The 18552-nt window shown below is 46.6% G+C and overlaps 1 protein-coding gene across 4 annotated transcripts in view; it reads left to right on the forward strand.

Moving 5' to 3' along the window:
• The window catches only part of tbxas1 (thromboxane A synthase 1 (platelet)), a 325351-nt gene that overhangs the window by 265852 nt on the left and 40947 nt on the right, over positions 1-18552 (forward strand). For 3 of the 4 annotated variants that reach the window (XM_068051060.1, XM_068051062.1, XM_068051059.1), the window contains one exon: positions 8557-8886. The exons of the other annotated variant lie outside the window; for it this stretch is intronic. In XM_068051060.1, the coding sequence (XP_067907161.1) occupies positions 8557-8886 (330 nt within the window). The remainder of the gene's footprint in view (positions 1-8556; positions 8887-18552) is intronic. 4 annotated transcript variants of the gene reach the window in all.

Raw genomic sequence — 18552 nt, forward strand, 5'->3', positions numbered from 1 at the left:
ACCACATATTACCGGTGGAGGGGGGACCTTTGTGCCCCCACCCCAGCCTGGCAGTGGGCCCTTCATCTGCATATTTAAATTGACATTAATTACATTCAAATGAACTTACCTGCCGTCCCACGCTGATTTTATGGCCTCCGTTCGGCCTTCGCGCGCCTTTGGAATTCCGAGGCGAGAACCTGGTGGAGAGGGGGAGTAATATAAATTTCAGGGTGGGAGGGGTGGAGGAGCGGGGAAATCAATTTTTATTGGATGTGGGGATGGTGGGATGGGGTTATAGGCTAAATGTTACAAGTTTAGGGGGTAAAGTTCAGGTAGGGAAAAAGGAATGTTGGTCATTTCGGGCTTTGAAATGACCATTGGGGATTGAGGAAGGGCCATCCACATATTTCATACTGTTTAATAAAAATGTAATGCTGCTGCCCATTTAAAAATTTATATTAATTCTAAGGGCTTAAAGCCTTATAAAAATGGCACCCCTACCCATCGGGGCAGCTGCTCCACCCCAACTATTTAAATGAGGCCCCCCCCGAGCAAAATATCACAGGGGCTCCTCAGCGGCTGCCGAATGTGGGCACCCCGCCGAGTTCAAAGGGCATTGCTATGGACCATGGTGCCCGAATAAAATTCAGCCCATTACCAATGCCTAAAATCTGTAATAGGAAATTTTAAACCTCCATTAAGGGAAAAAAGAAATTTACAGAACAGAATCAGGACATTCAGCCCAACTAGTCTATGCTAGTGTTTATGCTCCACCCAAGCATCCATCTCAGCCTATCAGTATATCCTTCTGTTCCTTGCACTTTCATGTAGTTAAGCTAGGTAAGTACTTCATGTGGTAGCAAGTTGCACTCTCCAGGAAAAGACATTTCTCCTTAATTCCCTACTGCAGAGGTTCCCAAACTTTACTTATTTTCTACCCCCTTGCAGATCTACCAGCTGCCCACATGCCCCTACCAGCAGATAGGGGTACTGGAGAAAAATTTGAAAGCATAGCAGACCCAGCTGTTTGCATTTCTCTGGGTACAGGACAGACCTCTCCCTCCAATTTCACCGAAATCTAAGATGACAGACCACCAGTTTAAGCTAAATCTACTTATTAACACTTAAGGTACCATTCATCATTCCTTCCTGTTTGACATTTCTCAGAAATATTTTCAGATACTGGAGCCAATCTTTACTCAGTATTATATTTATTTAGAGTGAAACATTACAAGCATATACTTCCTAACTCAACCCACCACCACCACCAACCCCACCCCACCCTTCATTAAGTTATGCAATCCAGACTTTTAAAACAAATCAATTTTACAAAGAGACCGGATCAGTCAGCCTGTGAAGCTGTGAAAATAAGTCAAGATTTTCTCAATAAAATGACTTTCCAAAACATAAAATAATTTGAATTCCTCTCAAAAAACTAGCACAAAAATAGGGGAATGGGTGTTCTATTCTGGAAAGCCAGTTAGTGATACTGGAGCCAATCTTTGCACAGTTTTATATTTATTTACAGAGTGAAACATTACAAACATATCCACCATTGTTTCAATTAGTGTCTCTTTTTATATGCTCAAGTGAAAACACAGTTAATGCCCTCCACCTATATTTAATTAAACACAATTAACACTGGGCACTGCAAGGGAGGAGATAATCTTGGGCAAGAACAAGCAAATTTAAAAAAAAATAAAAGCTGCATGTATTAACGCAAGGAATATTGCAGCACATTTGCAACCTCATTCCACCATCCTCTGTAATGCCTGCCTAATAATGACCTTGTATTATTCTTAATTGCAAGTATTTATTGAAATTTTAAACTATCTTAACAAAGCAAGTGGTAGCTCAACTTATCAAATAGTTTAAAACCAATCAACTGTCCGCAGACCCTTTTATTTAACTGCCCACAGTGCCATCAATGCTAGTGGCTGAGGGGGGAATATTATCCTGGTGACGGGGGTCCCTGCATCCGGAAAGAGCGATGCCGAGATTCTGCGTCACCTCTTCTCCAGAAGGCCTGCTGACTCTAGTGCCAATCAGACACTTAAGTGAACAACAGTTGGCCTTCCACAGTATCAAGGACCCCATCTCCGGAAGTCCTGCCTTTGGAGGGTTGCCGGCCAATCAGAGGCCAGCAGCTGCAGCGTCATCGTGGAGGCGGTGGCTGCTGCTGGAAGAGCACCTACCAGAAGCCAAGGTGTGTCACTGGTACCAGGCCTCAGGTAGGTCATGGCAGGAGGGGGCTCAGGGAATGGGGAACGCGGGGAGGGGTGTCAGCAGCAAGGGCAAGGGGGTGGCTCTCAGTGGACCCCCCCCCCCCCCCCTTTCCCGATGCTGGGACCCTCATTCATGCACTGTCCCTTTAAATGAGGATATTCACCACCCACCCCCCCGGAGCCAGGAAGCAGCCCACAAGGTTTTCCGTGCTGCGCTTCCCGTGCGGCAACAGGGCTGCCCGCTGCATGACTACTTGCGGCTGTGTCGGGAAGAGGCCCTTAATGTGGGTTAACTGACCAGTTAAGGGCCTCAATTGGCAGTGGGGTGGGAAGACCATTCACAGGGCTTCCCTCCCCAGACTAAATTTTGGTGGAGGGAGTTGGTGGCAGGAACCCCCCCACTGCCACCATCCAGCTGAGAGTTACCTCCCTGCCCCTGATGCCCTCCCCCACAGCCCCCACCCCCGAGACCCCTCACACCCTGACCTCCCCCGCGGCAGAATTGGAAGTCTCCCTGAGAGTCTGCAGGTCCTAACAATGCAAGTTGCAACAAGGTACAATGAAATGGGAGAAAATAAACAACTTCTGCCTCCCCTGTGGGTGAAAAGCAGTGAAGTCAGCCTCACTGAGATTGGAAATTTCTCTACTCACCTCCTAATAGTGAAGCTGTCCAGCAGTTTCTGTGGACTCCTAGGGCAGAATTTTAACATGCAAGTTGGGTGGGGTCAGGGTGGGGAGGAGGTGTGGGGTTTGTGGGTGTCGGTGTGCACGGGGGAGTTAGATCAGCAAAATATGCCAGTGGGCTAGAAATCCAACATGACCCCAGTAACTTGTGCCTTTAACTGGCACATGTTTGGAGACAAACGTAAAAACTCTATGGGAATGGTAGGTCTGTTATTTTAGCCCTTTCAGGGAGATGTAAAAGATCCCATGGCACTATTTCAAAGAAGAGCAGAGGGGTTATCCCTGGTGCCCTGGCGACATCACAAAAAACAGTTTATCTGGTTATTATGACATTGCTGTTTGTGAGAGCTTTCTGTATGCAAATTGGTTGCTGCATTTCCTACATTACAATGACAATACTTCAAAACGTACGTCATTGGCTGTAAAGTCCTGTGGTCATGAAAGGCGTAAATGCAAGTATTTCTTGATGTTAACAGGCAATTAATTAAACATTTAATCCAGCATTCTGGCTTTAACAGCCAGCGCATTGGTTTCCCAATCTGCGTGAAACTTGCCAGAGTCAACAAAGTGAGAACTCAGCCAGGATAAACAGGGCTATAAAAGTGACAGGCTAGAAAGCCTTTAAATGTTGAAACAGCACAGATGCTTCCTTGCCTAGGTGAAGGGTTTTTACTCAGAGAACTTATTTTGAGAGTGTGCTTTCACTGCTTTACAGGTGATTTTCAACATTTTGGAAGTCATTTCTGCTATCTTGGACTTTCCTCACTTTAATCTGCACTTTCCTGCTGTCAGCCTTCACTGCAGCATGGGAGCAGCTTATCCAGCTCTACCTTGGCCCTCTGATGAGGAACAAGAGGAGCAACACCAACAGCACAAGGAGCAGCAGGAACATTACCAACAGAAACAGCAGCTGCTTTCTCCTCAGCCACATGCTACTCCACGGGGCAGAGGGCTGAATGCAGAGCTCCAGCTCGAAGGAGGCAATATCCCCTGCACAGGGTCTACAGGCAGAAGATTAGTTTTCTTGACAGGACTGAACAAAAGTGCCTCGGGAGGGTCAGACTTTCCCGGCAGGTTGTTGCTCACACTGCGACCTCCTGAAACAGGACCTCCTTCCAAGTGGGCCATATGGGCACACATTGCCAGTGGCCATCAATGTCACCACAGCCTTGAATTTCTTCACATCTGACTCCTTCCAGGGATCTGCTGATGACATCTGCAGATTTCACAGTCTGCTGCAAATGAGTGCATCTTCCAGCTGACTGATGTCATATTTGCCATGGCTGCCACTTATGTCCACTTTGACACTAATGAGGCCCGTCTGACACAGAGAGCTCTTGCATTTGCTGCAATGGCTGAATTCCCACAGGTACAGGGAATCATTGACTGCACACATGGGGCAATCAAGACACCCTCAGAGCAGTCTGCAGTATTTGTCAATCAAAAGGGCGGCACAGTGGCGCAGTGGTTAGCACCGCAGCCTCATAGCTCCAGCGACCCGGGTTCAATTCTGGGTACTGCCTGGGTGGAGTTTGCAAGTTCTCCCTGTGTCTGTGTGGGTTTTCTCCGGGTGCGCCGGTTTCCTCCCACAAGCCAAAAGACTTGCAGCTTGGTAAGTAAATTGGCCATTATAAATTGTCCCTGGTATAGGTAGGTGGTAGGGAAATATAGGGTCAGGTGGGGATGTGGTAGGAATATGGGATTAGTGTAGGATTAGTATAAATGGGTGGTTGATGGTCGGCACAGACTCGGTGGGCCGAAGGGCCTGTTTCAGTACTGTATCTCTAAACTAAAAAAAAAAGGGTTTCCACTCCATGAAAGTTCAGCTGGTATGTGACTGTCGACGATTTTCATGTGTGTCTGTGCAAGATATCCTGGAAGCTACCGTGATGCCTTCATAATGCACCAGATTTCCCACAGATCTTTGCACCTCCAAACAGAGTCAGTGGGTAGCTGCTTAGAGACAAGGACTACCCTTGGACATGGCTGATGACACCTGTGAGGATCCCAACCACATGAGCACCAAGTGGTTATAGAGCAAGCCATTAGATTGTTGAAGATGAGATTTGGAGGCCCATTGCAGTATTTATCAGCAAGGGTGCCATGAATGGTACTGGCCTGCTGTGCCTTGCAAAACATTGCATTGCAGAGAGGACAGGAGTTCCAGGAGGAAGAAGTTGAGGACCGCTCTGTATCCTTGGAGGAGGAGGAAGAGCCTGATGTGGCAAGGGTGCCTATAGTTGCTCACCTAGCTGCCAGACAAGCCCACAACAGCTCATCCAGGCATGGCTTACATAACAGGAGTGTGTGAAGCCATATGGCATAACAGTGCTGAAACTCATTGCACCCCCTCCAACATAAATCATTTCCACAATCATTAACCCCTTCATCTCATTCACACCTTCTGCTCAAGTTCTACTCTGGTCCTATTATTCTCCTCAAGGCTAATGTCCATTTGGAAGGTGGGAGGTAACAATGGAGATGATTGGACAGTGGAGACTTGAAATAAAGTTTATGATTCATTAACATTTTCAAATGCATTAAGACAATGACATTATCCTAAACACCCACATGACTCCCCTTGTGCAACTAAAAGGTATTTCTTTTCCTTTTCCCATTACTTCTGCATGGTGCCACCACTGTGCATATGCAGATCTGGAGGCAGGCTGCTCATTCCCCTGCTTGGACAGCTGAGCTGTCTGTGGCGGATGTCCTCTGGGCTTTGGGTCCCATAAGGACCCTACCAAAGAATGACCGAACTGCACCTGTGCAGGGGCAGACACAATCAGCTGGGGAGGAGGCAGCATGCCTGACTGAGGTGTGGGGTGGGGGGGGCAAGGGGTGAGAAGTGATTGCGCCTTGAGAAGAGTCCCTACTTCCTCGTGCCCCTTCTCCATCTTCTGTCTCATGGTCCACCGTCACTTCCCTGCTCGCCAAGAGCTGGACAGCATTTTGCTTCACTTCAGCAAGGTGCTGAATGGCCAAAGCGAGGCTTTCGTCCATCCTATTTAAAGTGGTAGACTGAGTGTGCAGGCCATTGGTGAGGGCAAGTAGGTGCTCAGTTGCCTGCTGTACCTGATTATCTCTGCATGTGACCATTCTTTCCATGGAGCTGGACATCAGCGAAAGTGCCTGAGAAATTATGGCACTCATCATAGAGATGGACTGCTACAATTTCTCTCCAAGGGTGTGCAGTGCCTCTGGAAATATTGACAGGACCTCACACCTTTTCTGTTGCTGCTCCAGAATTGTCCTCTTCGTGGATGATCCCCGAAGCTCAGCATCTGCACCAGCTGAACAGAAGTTGGAGGGTCCTGAGCCCTCGGATGGGCACTCTCCACTACTTATCCCAGTCTGCAACACTTGCTGCTGCTCACTTGTGATATGTGCCTCACCATATGATAGGCTTGCTAACTCCCTTGGAGGCCCCACTGAGGTGTGTGTTTCTGCGCTGAGTGAGGGTGTGCAGGAGTCGTGTGACAGTGCTTCCTCAGAGTGTGCGACCTCCTCATAGGACTCCTCAACTTCCTCTCACTCCAGCTCCTGTGTCACACTTGAAGGACTTGTGGGTGATGAAAGACATGAATTAAAACTGGCATAGGGAAAGGGTTCAAAGTCATAATTGTGCAGATGTTCATATTTCACTTAGTTGTGTCGTTCAACAAGAGTGGTTGTTATGCACCAGGTGGCAGGGTAATTCTGACACCAGGTATCTGGGATACCTCTATCTCTCCATCTCCAGTGGCCAGGCACTCCACCACCTGCTGATCTGCTCAGTGGTCAGGGTGGATGTTACTGCAGGACCACCCCTGATTCTCTCTCTACTTGGGGTTTTGTGCTGTCTTCTGCAAGGAGAGAAAGAGAGGTATAAGTGCGAGAAATGGATTGTTTGGAGAGGATGGGATGACATCATTTGTGGAGGGTGACTTTGAAGGATGGGTGTGAGATGACAATAAGATGAGGGTGAGTTCCAGTGTTGACGGTTTCTATGGAGATGTGAGGAGGTACCTGGAGAGGGAGGAATGAGCAGAGCTGCAGGTTGTGTTGGTTTGAGTTCTGTGCAGGGAATGCTGGGGAATTCAAAGTCTGGGGGTTGGCAACTGAATGCGAGATGCCCCTCACCTTTCCTGCCCTCATGAGTTCATCGAGGGAGAGATGGTGGTGTAGTGGTAATGCCACTAGACTAGTAATCCAGAGGCCTGGGCTAATGCCCTGGAGACATGGGTTCAAATCCCACCTCGGCAGCTGGGTGGAATTTAAATTCAATTCATTAATATCTGGGATCGAAAGCCAGTCTCAGTGAAGGTGCCATGAAGCTATCATCAATTGTCATAAAAACCCGTCTGGTTCACTAATGTCCTTTAGGGAAGGGAATCTGCCTTCCTTACTGGTCTGGACTACATGTGACTCCAGACCTACAACAATGTGGTTGACTCTTAACTGCCCTCTGAAATGGCCTAGCAAGCCACTCAGATCAAGCGGAATTAGGGATGGGTAACAAATGCTGGCTTTGCCAGCGACACCCACATCCCAAGAAAGAATTTTAAAAAAATCTTTCGGCAGTGAATCCTGCTGCTCACTTCATCAGCTCCTTCCCGCTATGCTTGTTTGGTTTGCGAGGCTGGCTTTTCCTCCCATCCATGGGGAATAATACTTCCCTTCGGAGCCCCAAAGCCCACAGCATGACCTCCAAGGAAACATCAGAGAACTGGAGAGCAGCCTTTCCACGTTGCGCATCCATCCTTCCAGTTGCTGCATCCTCAGTAAGAGACCTGCAACGGAACCATTCTGACCCCGGCTGGGAACCCTTTAAGTAGAGATCCTTCAATTGACAGGTGCGTGTTGTCAACACACCTGCACTCTGTGACTGGTGGTGAAACTCGAAGTGGGATACGAACGGCATGCCTGAGTTAAATAGTCACGGCAAAGCCCGTGCCATTAACAATCAGGTTCCCGACCCATTGCCAGCAACTCCCCCCCCTCTCTGCAAGCAGGTCAGTCTTGTTCAAATTCTGCCCCTAATGACAGAATAGCTGCAGAATGGTTTGCATATTGTACACCATTGTAAATGAAGAGAGGACAGCACGAGTGAGATTAAGCAGATGGAGTACCCGCGAGAGGGAGTGGAGGGAGTTTGCGAGAGAGCGAGCGAGCCAAAAGGAGTGCGCAAGAAAGAGTGCGAGTGGAGGGGGGCACGCAAGAGGATTTGCTGTTAGTTTCTCTCTTGTACACCCCAGAGATGTACACGTACCAGAGTTTTGAAATCACTGCCTGTTGCACTTATTAGTGACTATCTTATATCTATGGCTCCTAGTTTTGGACTCTCCACAAGTGGTAACAGCTTCCCTATGTCTACCTTGTCAAACTCTTTCATCAACGTAAAGACTTTTATTAAGTAACCTGTCAGCCTTCGCTTTCCTAGGTTAAGGTTTCAGTGGAGACCCCTCATCAGATCACTATAGGTGTTTATCCTGAAACACTAACTTGACTTTTTTTCTTTGCAGGCACCGATGGACCTGCTGTGTATTTCCAACAGTTCCTTTCTTTTACCCAATGCAGATCTGTCTATCCAAGCGGCCAACTTCCCCTGCTGGGTGGTGGCTCACAGCGCTGTAGTGTGCGAGATGTGCAGTAGTGTTAATGAGTCAGTACTTGTGTTTCACAGAGACGCAGAGATTTCCTGCAGCTCATGCTCGATGCTCAGATATCCACTGATTACACCACAATGGAGAAGTTCGACACTGCCATTTCCAACGGTCAAATCGAGGAGTCACCTGAGACACAGAACGCAAAGCACATGGCCACGACATACCCATCCAAAGTCCAGAGGAAGATCCTCACTCTGGATAAAATTTTGGGACAGGCATTCATTTTCTTTGCGACAGGATATGAAACCACCAGCAGTACTTTGGCCTTCACTTCTTACCTGCTTGCTAACCACCCCGAGAGCCAGGAGTTGCTGCTGAAGGAAGTGGATGAATTCTGCGAGTCTCATGTAAGTTCAGTTTGAATTTTAGGTCAGAGCTTAAAAGCTGTTTCAGATCCCTCCATAGTCTCGTGCCCTCCTATCTCTATAGCCTCCTCCTGTCCTACAACCCTCCGAGATTCTGCTTTCCTCCAATTCTGGTCCCTTGTGCATTCCTCACTCCTTTCGCCCTACCGATGTTGCCAGTGCCTTCAGCTGGCATTCCCTCTCGAAAGCTTTCTGCCTCTCTACCTTTCTTTCCTCCTTTAAGACACTTCTTAAAACCTACCTTTTTGACCGAGTCTTTAGTCACTTGACCTACTATCTCCTTATATGACTCGGTGTCAAACGTTGTCTGATCATGCTCCTGTGAAACATCTTGGGATATTTTGCTACATTAACTCTTTATGCCAATCTTTGTTTATATTTTATTACATAGTACTTCTTTGTCAATTTTTCCTGTGTTTACATTTAGTGTCAGGGGATCTTTTACATCCACCTGAGAGAGCAGATGGAACTTTGGATTAGTCTTATCCGAAAGCCGGTACCTTAGACAGTGCAGCACTAGAATGTCGCCTATGTCGTGTGCTCAGTTAGAGCCCCGAGAGCTCGAATTTGGAGCTTCTGTATCTAAAAGTAATTGTAAGTTAATTCTGTTCTAATCTGCTGATGGAGGTGTAAACATTTCATCTTTCCAAATCAGACACTTTAGAAAACCATCCTTCAATGACTGACTGCCATACACTTCTTTTTAGTGACGTGGATGTTCCTTTCAATTCAGGTTGATTCAGCAGACTTTCTTGTATTAGTATATGATGGCAGCTATTAATGTCTCTGGGTGGGACATATATTTAGAGTCAACATGAAGGCTTGCAACAGCTGAGTGCTGATTGGATAATCGAATGTATCAGAGATGGCAACTATTTAATTTTCACAGGTAAACGAGTGTGGAGCCAGAATTAGAGACAAATTAAGAGTTAGGAGTAAGAAGGGATTTGCGTCCAGCACAGCATTTTCAGCACAAGGAGTAGAAAGTTACAGGGATTGTCGTTGAAATCGTATTACATAGGTACATTTCTGGAAAGAGAGGAGAGTTTAAATTTTCATCCCCGTGTTTGAAATTCTCTATGGCCTCGCCCCTCCTATCTTTCTAACATCCTCCATTCCTCCAACCATTCCAGAACTCTGCATTCCTCGAATTCTGGCCTCTTTTGCACCTCACAATCCCTTCACCCCACCATTGGTGGTTTCGTCTTCAGCCATCCAGGCCCCAAACTCTGGAATTCCCTCCCTTAACCTCATTGCTTTTTCACCTCTCTCCAGTTCTTTAATACCCTCTTCAAAACCTATCTCTTTAACCAAGCCTTTAGTCACCCTTCCCTAATGCCTTATTCCAGTGTGGAACTTTGGTGTCCTTTCTTACATTAAATTCATAATGTAAATGCAAGTTCTTATTTTTGAGAGTGAGAGATCACAACAAAGGACAATTATTGGAGATTGAGCTATGAAAAAAGGGATAGCTGATTTTCGCCGTCCTTCTTAAAAATCCCTATGAATTTCCCCCCATCCCCAAGCATTCAGAAAGAGGGGAAACTCCATCCTGAGTGTATCAGTGCATCATAAAACAAATAATCTGGAGTGCATGCAAAACAAAATGGATTTTGTAAAGGAATAGAATTTAATTTAACCATTATGTCCTTGGTCAGTTGAAGTGGCATAAAAAGCAATCCATGAGCATTGGGAGGATCGCTGTACAACGCCTACCCACGTCGATTCAGCTATTCCAAGATTAAAGCTCAGTGTCACCCTGACCCAGTGTTGCTGAATGAGCACTTACAGCAGGACCCAGTCAATATCAAACTGGAACAATTGATCTGGCTGATTCCACCTCTCCCTTGCTCAGGGAAATGGAGCACAATTGCAGCCACCCACCACTGCCCTGGCTGAGATCAGCAAGCCCAAATGCGAGCTGAAACCTCGCTGCTTTGCATTGCTCAGCACCTCATACAGTGTCCACTCATGAAGGCCGTCATGGCTCAGCTTTCATCTGGATAATGTGGATACTGCCCAGAAATTGATGGAACACTGATCAGTAATGAAAGACTTGTCAATGTGCCGTTTTCCTTCTGATCGGAAAATAGCTTTATAGTTTAGTTTAGTTTAGTTTAGAGATACAGCACTGAAACAGGCCCTTCGGCCCACCGAGTCTGTGCCGACCATCAACCACCCATTTATACTAATCCTACACTAATTCCATATTCCTACCTCATCCCCACCTGTCCCCTATATTACCCTACCACCTACCTATACTCGGGGCAATTGCTAATGGCCAATTTACCTATCAACCTGCAAGTCTTTGGCATGTGGGAGGAAACCGGAGCACCCGGAGGAAACCCACGCAGCCACAGGGAGAACTTGCAAACTCCACACAGGCAGTACCCAGAATTGAACCCGGGTCGCTGGAGCTGTGAGGCTGCGGTGCCAACCACTGCGCCACTTAAGATTACTTAAATGGTTACTGCTGGTAATCAAAGTGTATCAATCCCATCTTCACCTGCAGACCCCTTGTTTGGACAGCTATGTATTTATCCTCTTTTATATTCATGTGACCACTCTATGACCCTACATGTACTACAAGCTTTGTATGTAAACCGAGCAGATGACAGACAAACATAGAGAGCTATCACTGATAGTAGAGCTGGTATGGGAAGCTTGCAATTGAGCCACACAGAGCTGTAGATTTGATTGCCAGGCTCACCTGGGGCAGTAGTTGGCACGTTACTATCAGCCTCAGCACCCCTAGGAGTCCCTATCTTGAGTAATATCCAGCTGGAGAGGACAAATGCAGTGAGGGCAGGATTGGACTAGACCCTAATTGCCTCACACCTTCGCCAATTGTTGAATTCCTGGTGAAGCTCACTGCCTAGGCTGACACGTAAAGATTGACTAATTGAGTGAGATGCCAAAGTGAGCCCAGAACTTGTGGTACCAGATTCCAGCAAGACTTAGAATCTTCAAAAGGAGGAAGGAACTGGGGTGGGGATTGGGGTTGCGGGGGGGGGGGGGAGGGGTGCAGGGGAGGAGAGGTGGGGCCATGGAATGAGGGCTTGGTGAACTGCATAAAAAAAGTGACAGAGGCAACTTATCAGTAGGGATGTTTAAGAAGTCAGAGTCTGTAATCACCAACCTCAATCCACGCTCATTGTTATTTCCAAAACTGAACATTTACACCAGCCTGTTGAGGATAGCTGCACCTGACCTCTGCAGAATTTGTTGTTTTCCAAAGCACCAAGGCCACAGCAGTTGCCAGAAATAAACCAACTCCCACGACACATATTGATAGATTCATAGGTCCAACCCGATGTTGGTGACTGACGCATGTACCATACCGCCCAACACTTGGAAGGCTGCTACAACTGGCTGTTATATACAGGGGTTGGGGGTGTGGAGGAAACTGGAAACACCTCAGAAAGGTAATGAATTCATCAGTTTCAAGCCTGCAAAACTAACGTGGCAATTACAAAATGTTTGACAGAGAAGTTTTGAATTCTAATTTGAAACTGCAATTATTCTCTCATTGCCTCAGCTGGTAACTAAGTGAGTAACTGAACTTTACATAGAATCTACAATGCAGAAATAGGCCATTCATCCCAACTGGCCTATGTCAGTGCTTATGCTCTACATGAGCCTCCTCCCATTACCTTTAGTCCCTTATCCCTCAAGTATTTATCAAGTCTTGCCTTAAATGTGTGAATGCTAACTCTACACCATGAGGCAGCAAGTTCCACATTCTTACTCCTCTCTGTGTAAAGAGATTGGTCTTAAATTTGCTATTTGAACTGTTGGTGTCTATCTTATATTTATGCCCCCTTGTTCTGGACTCACCTATCAAACCCCTTTATAATGTTAAAGACCTCTATTGGATCTCCTCTTACAAATTTGGTCTTACAGATGATAAATGACCACTTTGATCTCTTGTCCCTATTGAGGAGGATGGGAAGATGTTAAACTTTGCACTATTGTTCCAGATTGGGACATTGTGATATTTTACAATCTTTTAGCTTTCATTTTGCCTTAAAGACATTGTAATCCTTCTCCTGCAATGAAATTCCTCTCAGAAGAATGGCTGCTATTTGAAACTTTAGTCTCAGTGTTGTGATGCATACAGAGCTAACTGAGTGTCTGTGCGCCCTTGTAAACATGATTCAAACCATGCCCTATGCCTGGCACTCATTTGTCAATAATAATCAACATGGCATTGACATTTCTAACAGGCTGCAAAAGCCAGTTGATAGCTGAAATATCTCTGCCAGCTCGTAAACAGGATATTACACTAAATGTTTCGTGCTAGATTGGAAACTGTTTAATTAGAAAGCAGCTTAAGCTAGAATTGAACTTCTGAAATTGTAAATCAATTCTGACAATTTGTTCCCCAGTTGCTTCCACTTACTGTGCTGCTTCTTACTGGAGTATAATCCCACAACCACAGTCTTCCAATAGCTCACCAAAGTGGCTATTCTTCAAACCTGAGGCTGGGCGCTGAGTGTTAGCTTGTTGCTTGATGATGGAGGACACCGCAGCCAAGTCCAATCTTGGATACAAGCCATGGGACAAATGAGCGCACTTTCCTGCAAGAGTCCAATTGTTGTCCTCTGTTCCCCGTTCCATCTTACATTATCCTCGTCAGTGAAAAGCAGGCAGTCAAACCCAGGACCATCTGGACTATATTACTTACTATCTCTAAGCTACTATGTAACTTGGGAAGTTATCACTTTTAACATTCATTTTTAAGGAATTTCTTTTGCAAGCTGAGGGATGACAGTGGTGGGGAAATTAACACTTTTTCCAATTTGGGCACTCAGTTTCAGCAGCACTATTATAGTTGCATACTGAATAAAGCTTTGCTACAACAATATTCTTATTCCTGCTGTATTAATGTGACATTTTTCTATCTCCCACATCTGTCATCCTGGACATAACAGCACAGATGGAGGCCGTTCGGCCCATCACCCCTCTGTCAGCGCTAGCTCTTCAATTCTAGACCCATATCCTTACCCTTTCCTTATGTCCTGTTCAATTATTCCTTTAAAAATAATATCCATTAAAGCATATTATATTCACCAGCCACTTGCATTGGAGCATTCCATGTTCTAATGACCATCTGTATGGAACAAAGTCGATGTTCTGATTGTGATTGTCCTGAGTCATAGAATCCTTACAGCACAGAAGGAGGTCATTCAGCCCATCGTACCTGTGCCAGTTCGTTGAAAGAGCTATCCAATTAGTCCCACTCCCCTGGTCTTTCCTCATAGCCCTGCAAAATTATCCCCTTCAAATATTTATCTAGTTTCCTTTTGAAAGTTATTATTGAATCTGCTTCCACCACCATTTCGAGCAGTGCATTCTAGGTCAGAATAACTCGCAGAGTCATAGTATTGTTCCAGCACAGAGGGAGGCCTTTCGGCCTGTCGTGTCTGTACTGGCTCTCCAAAGGAGCAATTTATCTAGTGCCACTTCGCTGCTTGCTCCCCTGTAGCCCTGCACATTCCTCCTTTTCAGATAATAATCCCTCTTGAATGCCTCGATGGGACCTGCCTCCACCACACTGTCAGGCAGTGCATTCCAGACTTTAACCACTCACTGCGTGAAAATGTTTTTCCTCATGTCTCCATTGCTTCTATTGCCATTTACCTTAAATCTATGCCCTCTTGTTCTCAATCCTTCTGCCAGTGGGAAAGTTTTTCCCTATCTACTCTGTCCAGACCCCTCGCAATTTTGAATACCTCTATCAAATCTCCTCTCAACCTTCTCTTCTTCAAGGAAATCAGTCCCGACTTCTCCAATCTATCCACGTAACAGAAGTTCCTCATCCCTGGAACCATTCTCGTGAATCTTTTCTGCACTCTCTAATGCCTTCACACCTTTCCTAAAGTGCAGCACCCAGAACTGGACACAATATTCCTGTTGAGGCTGAGCTAGTGTTTTATACAGGTTCGGAGATGGTGACTTGGTGGTAATCCAGAGGCCCAGGGTAATGCTCTGAGGACATGGGTTCAAATCCCACCATGACAGCTGGTGAAATCTAAATTCAATTAATTAATAAAACAATCTGGAATTGAAAACTAGTTTCAGTAATGGTGCCAGGAAACTATCAACGATTGTTGTAAAAATACATCTGGTTCTTTAATGTCCTTTAGGGAAGGAAATCTTCTTTCCTTTACCTGGTCTGGCCTACATGTGACACCAGACCCACTGTTATATATTGTTTTACTATCTATAAAGTGCTAGGAACTAATTAGCTAGGAACTAGTTGTTATGTGTAAGTGTTCTAGTGGGGTCATATTCATGGCTGCACTGGAGAGTCATGGGATCCTTTCCTTTTGGGCCTCCTTATCTCGAGAGACATTGGATACTGGAGGTGGTCAGTGGTTTGTGAAGCAGTGCCTGGAGTGGCTATAAAGGCCAATTCTGGAGTGACAGGCTCTTCCACAGGTGCTGCAGAGAAATTTGTTTGTCGGGGCTGTTGCACAGTTGGCTCTCCCCTTGCGCCTCTGTCTTTTTTCCTGCCAACTACTAAGTCTCTTCGACTCGCCACAATTTAGCCCTGTCTTTATGGCTGCCCGCCAGCTCTGGCGAATGCTGGCAACTGACTCCCACGACTTGTGATCAATGTCACACGAATTCATGTCGCGTTTGCAGACGTCTTTATAGCGGAGACATGGACGGCCGGTGGGTCTGATACCAGTGGCGAACTCGCTGTACAATGTGTCTTTGGGGATCCTGCCATCTTCCATGCGGCTCACATGGCCAAGCCATCTCAAGCGCCGCTGACTCAGTAGTGTGTATAAGCTGGGGGTGTTGGCCGCTTCAAGGACTTCTGTGTTGGAGATATAGTCCTGCCACCTGATGCCAAGTATTCTCCGGAGGCAGCGATGATGGAATGAATTGAGACGTCGCTCTTGGCTGGCATACGTTGTCCAGGCCTCGCTGCCATAGAGCAAGGTACTGAGGACACAGGCCTGATACACTCGGACTTTTGTGTTCCGTGTCAGTGCGCCATTTTCCCACACTCTCTTGGCCAGTCTGGACATAGCAGTGGAAGCCTTACCCATGCGCTTGTTGATTTCTGCATCTAGAGACAGGTTACTGGTGATAGTTGAGCCTAGGTAGGTGAACTCTTGAACCACTTCCAGAGCGTGGTCGCCAATATTGATGGATGGAGCATTTCTGACGTCCTGCCCCATGATGTTCGTTTTCTTGAGGCTGATGGTTAGGCCAAATTCATTGCAGGCAGCCGCAAACCTGTCGATGAGACTCTGCAGGCACTCTTCAGTGTGAGATGTTAAAGCAGCATCGTCAGCAAAGAGGAGTTCTCTGATGAGGACTTTCCGTACTTTGGACTTCGCTCTTAGACGGGCAAGGTTGAACAACCTGCCCCCTGATCTTGTGTGGAGGAAAATTCCTTCTTCAGAGGATTTGAACGCATGTGAAAGCAGCAGGGAGAAGAAAATCCCAAAAAGTGTGGGTGCGAGAACACAGCCCTGTTTCACACCACTCAGGATAGGAAAGGGCTCTGATGAGGAGCCACCATGTTGAATTGTGCCTTTCATATTGTCATGGAATGAGGTGATGATACTTAGTAGCTTTGGTGGACATCCGATCTTTTCTAGTAGTCTGAAGAGACCACGTCTGCTGACGAGGTCAAAGGCTTTGGTGAGATCAATGAAAGCAATGTAGAGGGGCATCAGTTGTTCAGGGCATTTCTCCTGTATCTGACGAAGGGAGAACAGCATGTCAATGGTCGATCTCTCTGCACGAAAGCCACACTGTGCCTCAGGGTAGACGCGCTCTGCCAGCTTCTGGAGCCTGTTCAGAGCGACTCGAGCAAAGACTTTCCCCACTATGCTGAGCAGGGAGATTCCACGGTAGTTGTTGCAGTCACCGCGGTCACCTTTGTTTTTATAGAGGGTGATGATATTGGCATCGCGCATGTCCTGGGTTACTGCTCCCTCGTCCCAGCACAGGCATAGCAGTTCATGTAGTGCTGAGAGTATAGCAGGCTTGGCACTCTTGATTATTTCAGGGGTAATGCTGTCCTTCCCAGGGGCTTTTCCGCTGGCTAGAGAATCAATGGCATCACTGAGTTCCGATTTGGTTGACTGAACAGGCAGATTCTCGACCACAGATCTTTGTGCACACTGGACAGGATGTTCCATGAGGTAGTGGGAGCCGGACAAACAAAGAACAAAGAACAAAGAACAAAGAAAATTACAGCACAGGAACAGGCCCTTCGGCCCTCCAAGCCTACGCCGATCCAAATCCTCTATCTAAACCTGTCGCCTATTTTCTAAGGGTCTGTATCTCTTTACTTCCTGCCCATTCATGTATCTGTCTAGATACATCTTAAAAGACGCTATCGTGCCCGCGTCTACCACCTCCGCTGGTAATGCGTTCCATGCACCCACCACCCTCTGCGTAAAGAACTTTCCACGCATATCCCCCCTAAACTTTTCCCCTTTCACTTTGAACTCGTGTCCCCTTGTAATTGAATCCCCCACTCTGGGAAAAAGCTTCTTGCTATCCACCTTGTCAGTGCCTCTCATGATTTTGTACACCTCAATCAGGTCCCCCCTCAACCTCCGTCTTTCTAATGAAAATAATCCTAATCTACTCAACCTCTCTTCATAGCTAGCACCCTCCATACCAGGCAACATCCTGGTGAACCTCCTCTGCACCCTCTCCAAAACATCCACATCCTTTTGGTAATGTGGCGACCAGAACTGCACGCAGTATTCCAAATGTGGCCGAACCAAAGTCCTATATAACTGTAACATGACCTGCCAACTCTTGTACTCAATACCCCGTCCGATGAAGGAAAGCATGCCGTATGCCTTCTTGACCACTCTATTGACCTGCGTTGCCACCTTCAGGGAACAATGGACCTGAACACCCAAATCTCTCTGTACATCAATTTTCCCCAGGACTTTTCCATTTACTGTATAGTTCACTCTTGAATTGGATCTTCCAAAATGCATCACCTCGCATTTGCCCTGATTGAACTCCATCTGCCATTTCTCTGCCCAACTCTCCAGTCTATCTATATTCTGCTGTATTCTCTGACAGTCCCCTTCACTATCTGCTACTCCACCAATCTTAGTGTCGTCTGCAAACTTGCTAATCAGACCACCTATACTTTCCTCCAAATCATTTATGTATATCACAAACAACAGTGGTCCCAGCACGGATCCCTGTGGAACACCACTGGTCACACGTCTCCATTTTGAGAAACTCCCTTCCACTGCTACTCTCTGTCTCCTGTTGCCCAGCCAGTTCTTTATCCATCTGGCTAGTACACCTTGGACCCCATGCGCCTTCACTTTCTCCATCAGCCTACCATGGGGAACCTTATCAAGTGCAGAATTTTCTTCCTTTTCTTTCCTTCTCTGCCTCATCATTAAGGCGTTTGGACTCAAAACATGATGCAACTTGATGGACAAGTTGTTGCCATTTTGAACAATTGTTAACAAGCTCCTCCCCATCATCAATGTCAATGCTGCTGCGCGTCAAAGAGAGCTTCAGAGTGTCTTTGAAGTGTTTCCTTTGTCCTCCCATGGAACGCTTGCCATTTGAGTGTTGGTGGGGGAGACGGTTTTCAGCCACCTGGACACAGTGTCCAGTCCATCGAAGTTGGTTTTG

The sequence above is a fragment of the Heterodontus francisci genome, chromosome 18 (assembly GCF_036365525.1).
Source record: "Heterodontus francisci isolate sHetFra1 chromosome 18, sHetFra1.hap1, whole genome shotgun sequence".
In the NCBI taxonomy this organism is placed as follows: domain Eukaryota; kingdom Metazoa; phylum Chordata; class Chondrichthyes; order Heterodontiformes; family Heterodontidae; genus Heterodontus; species Heterodontus francisci.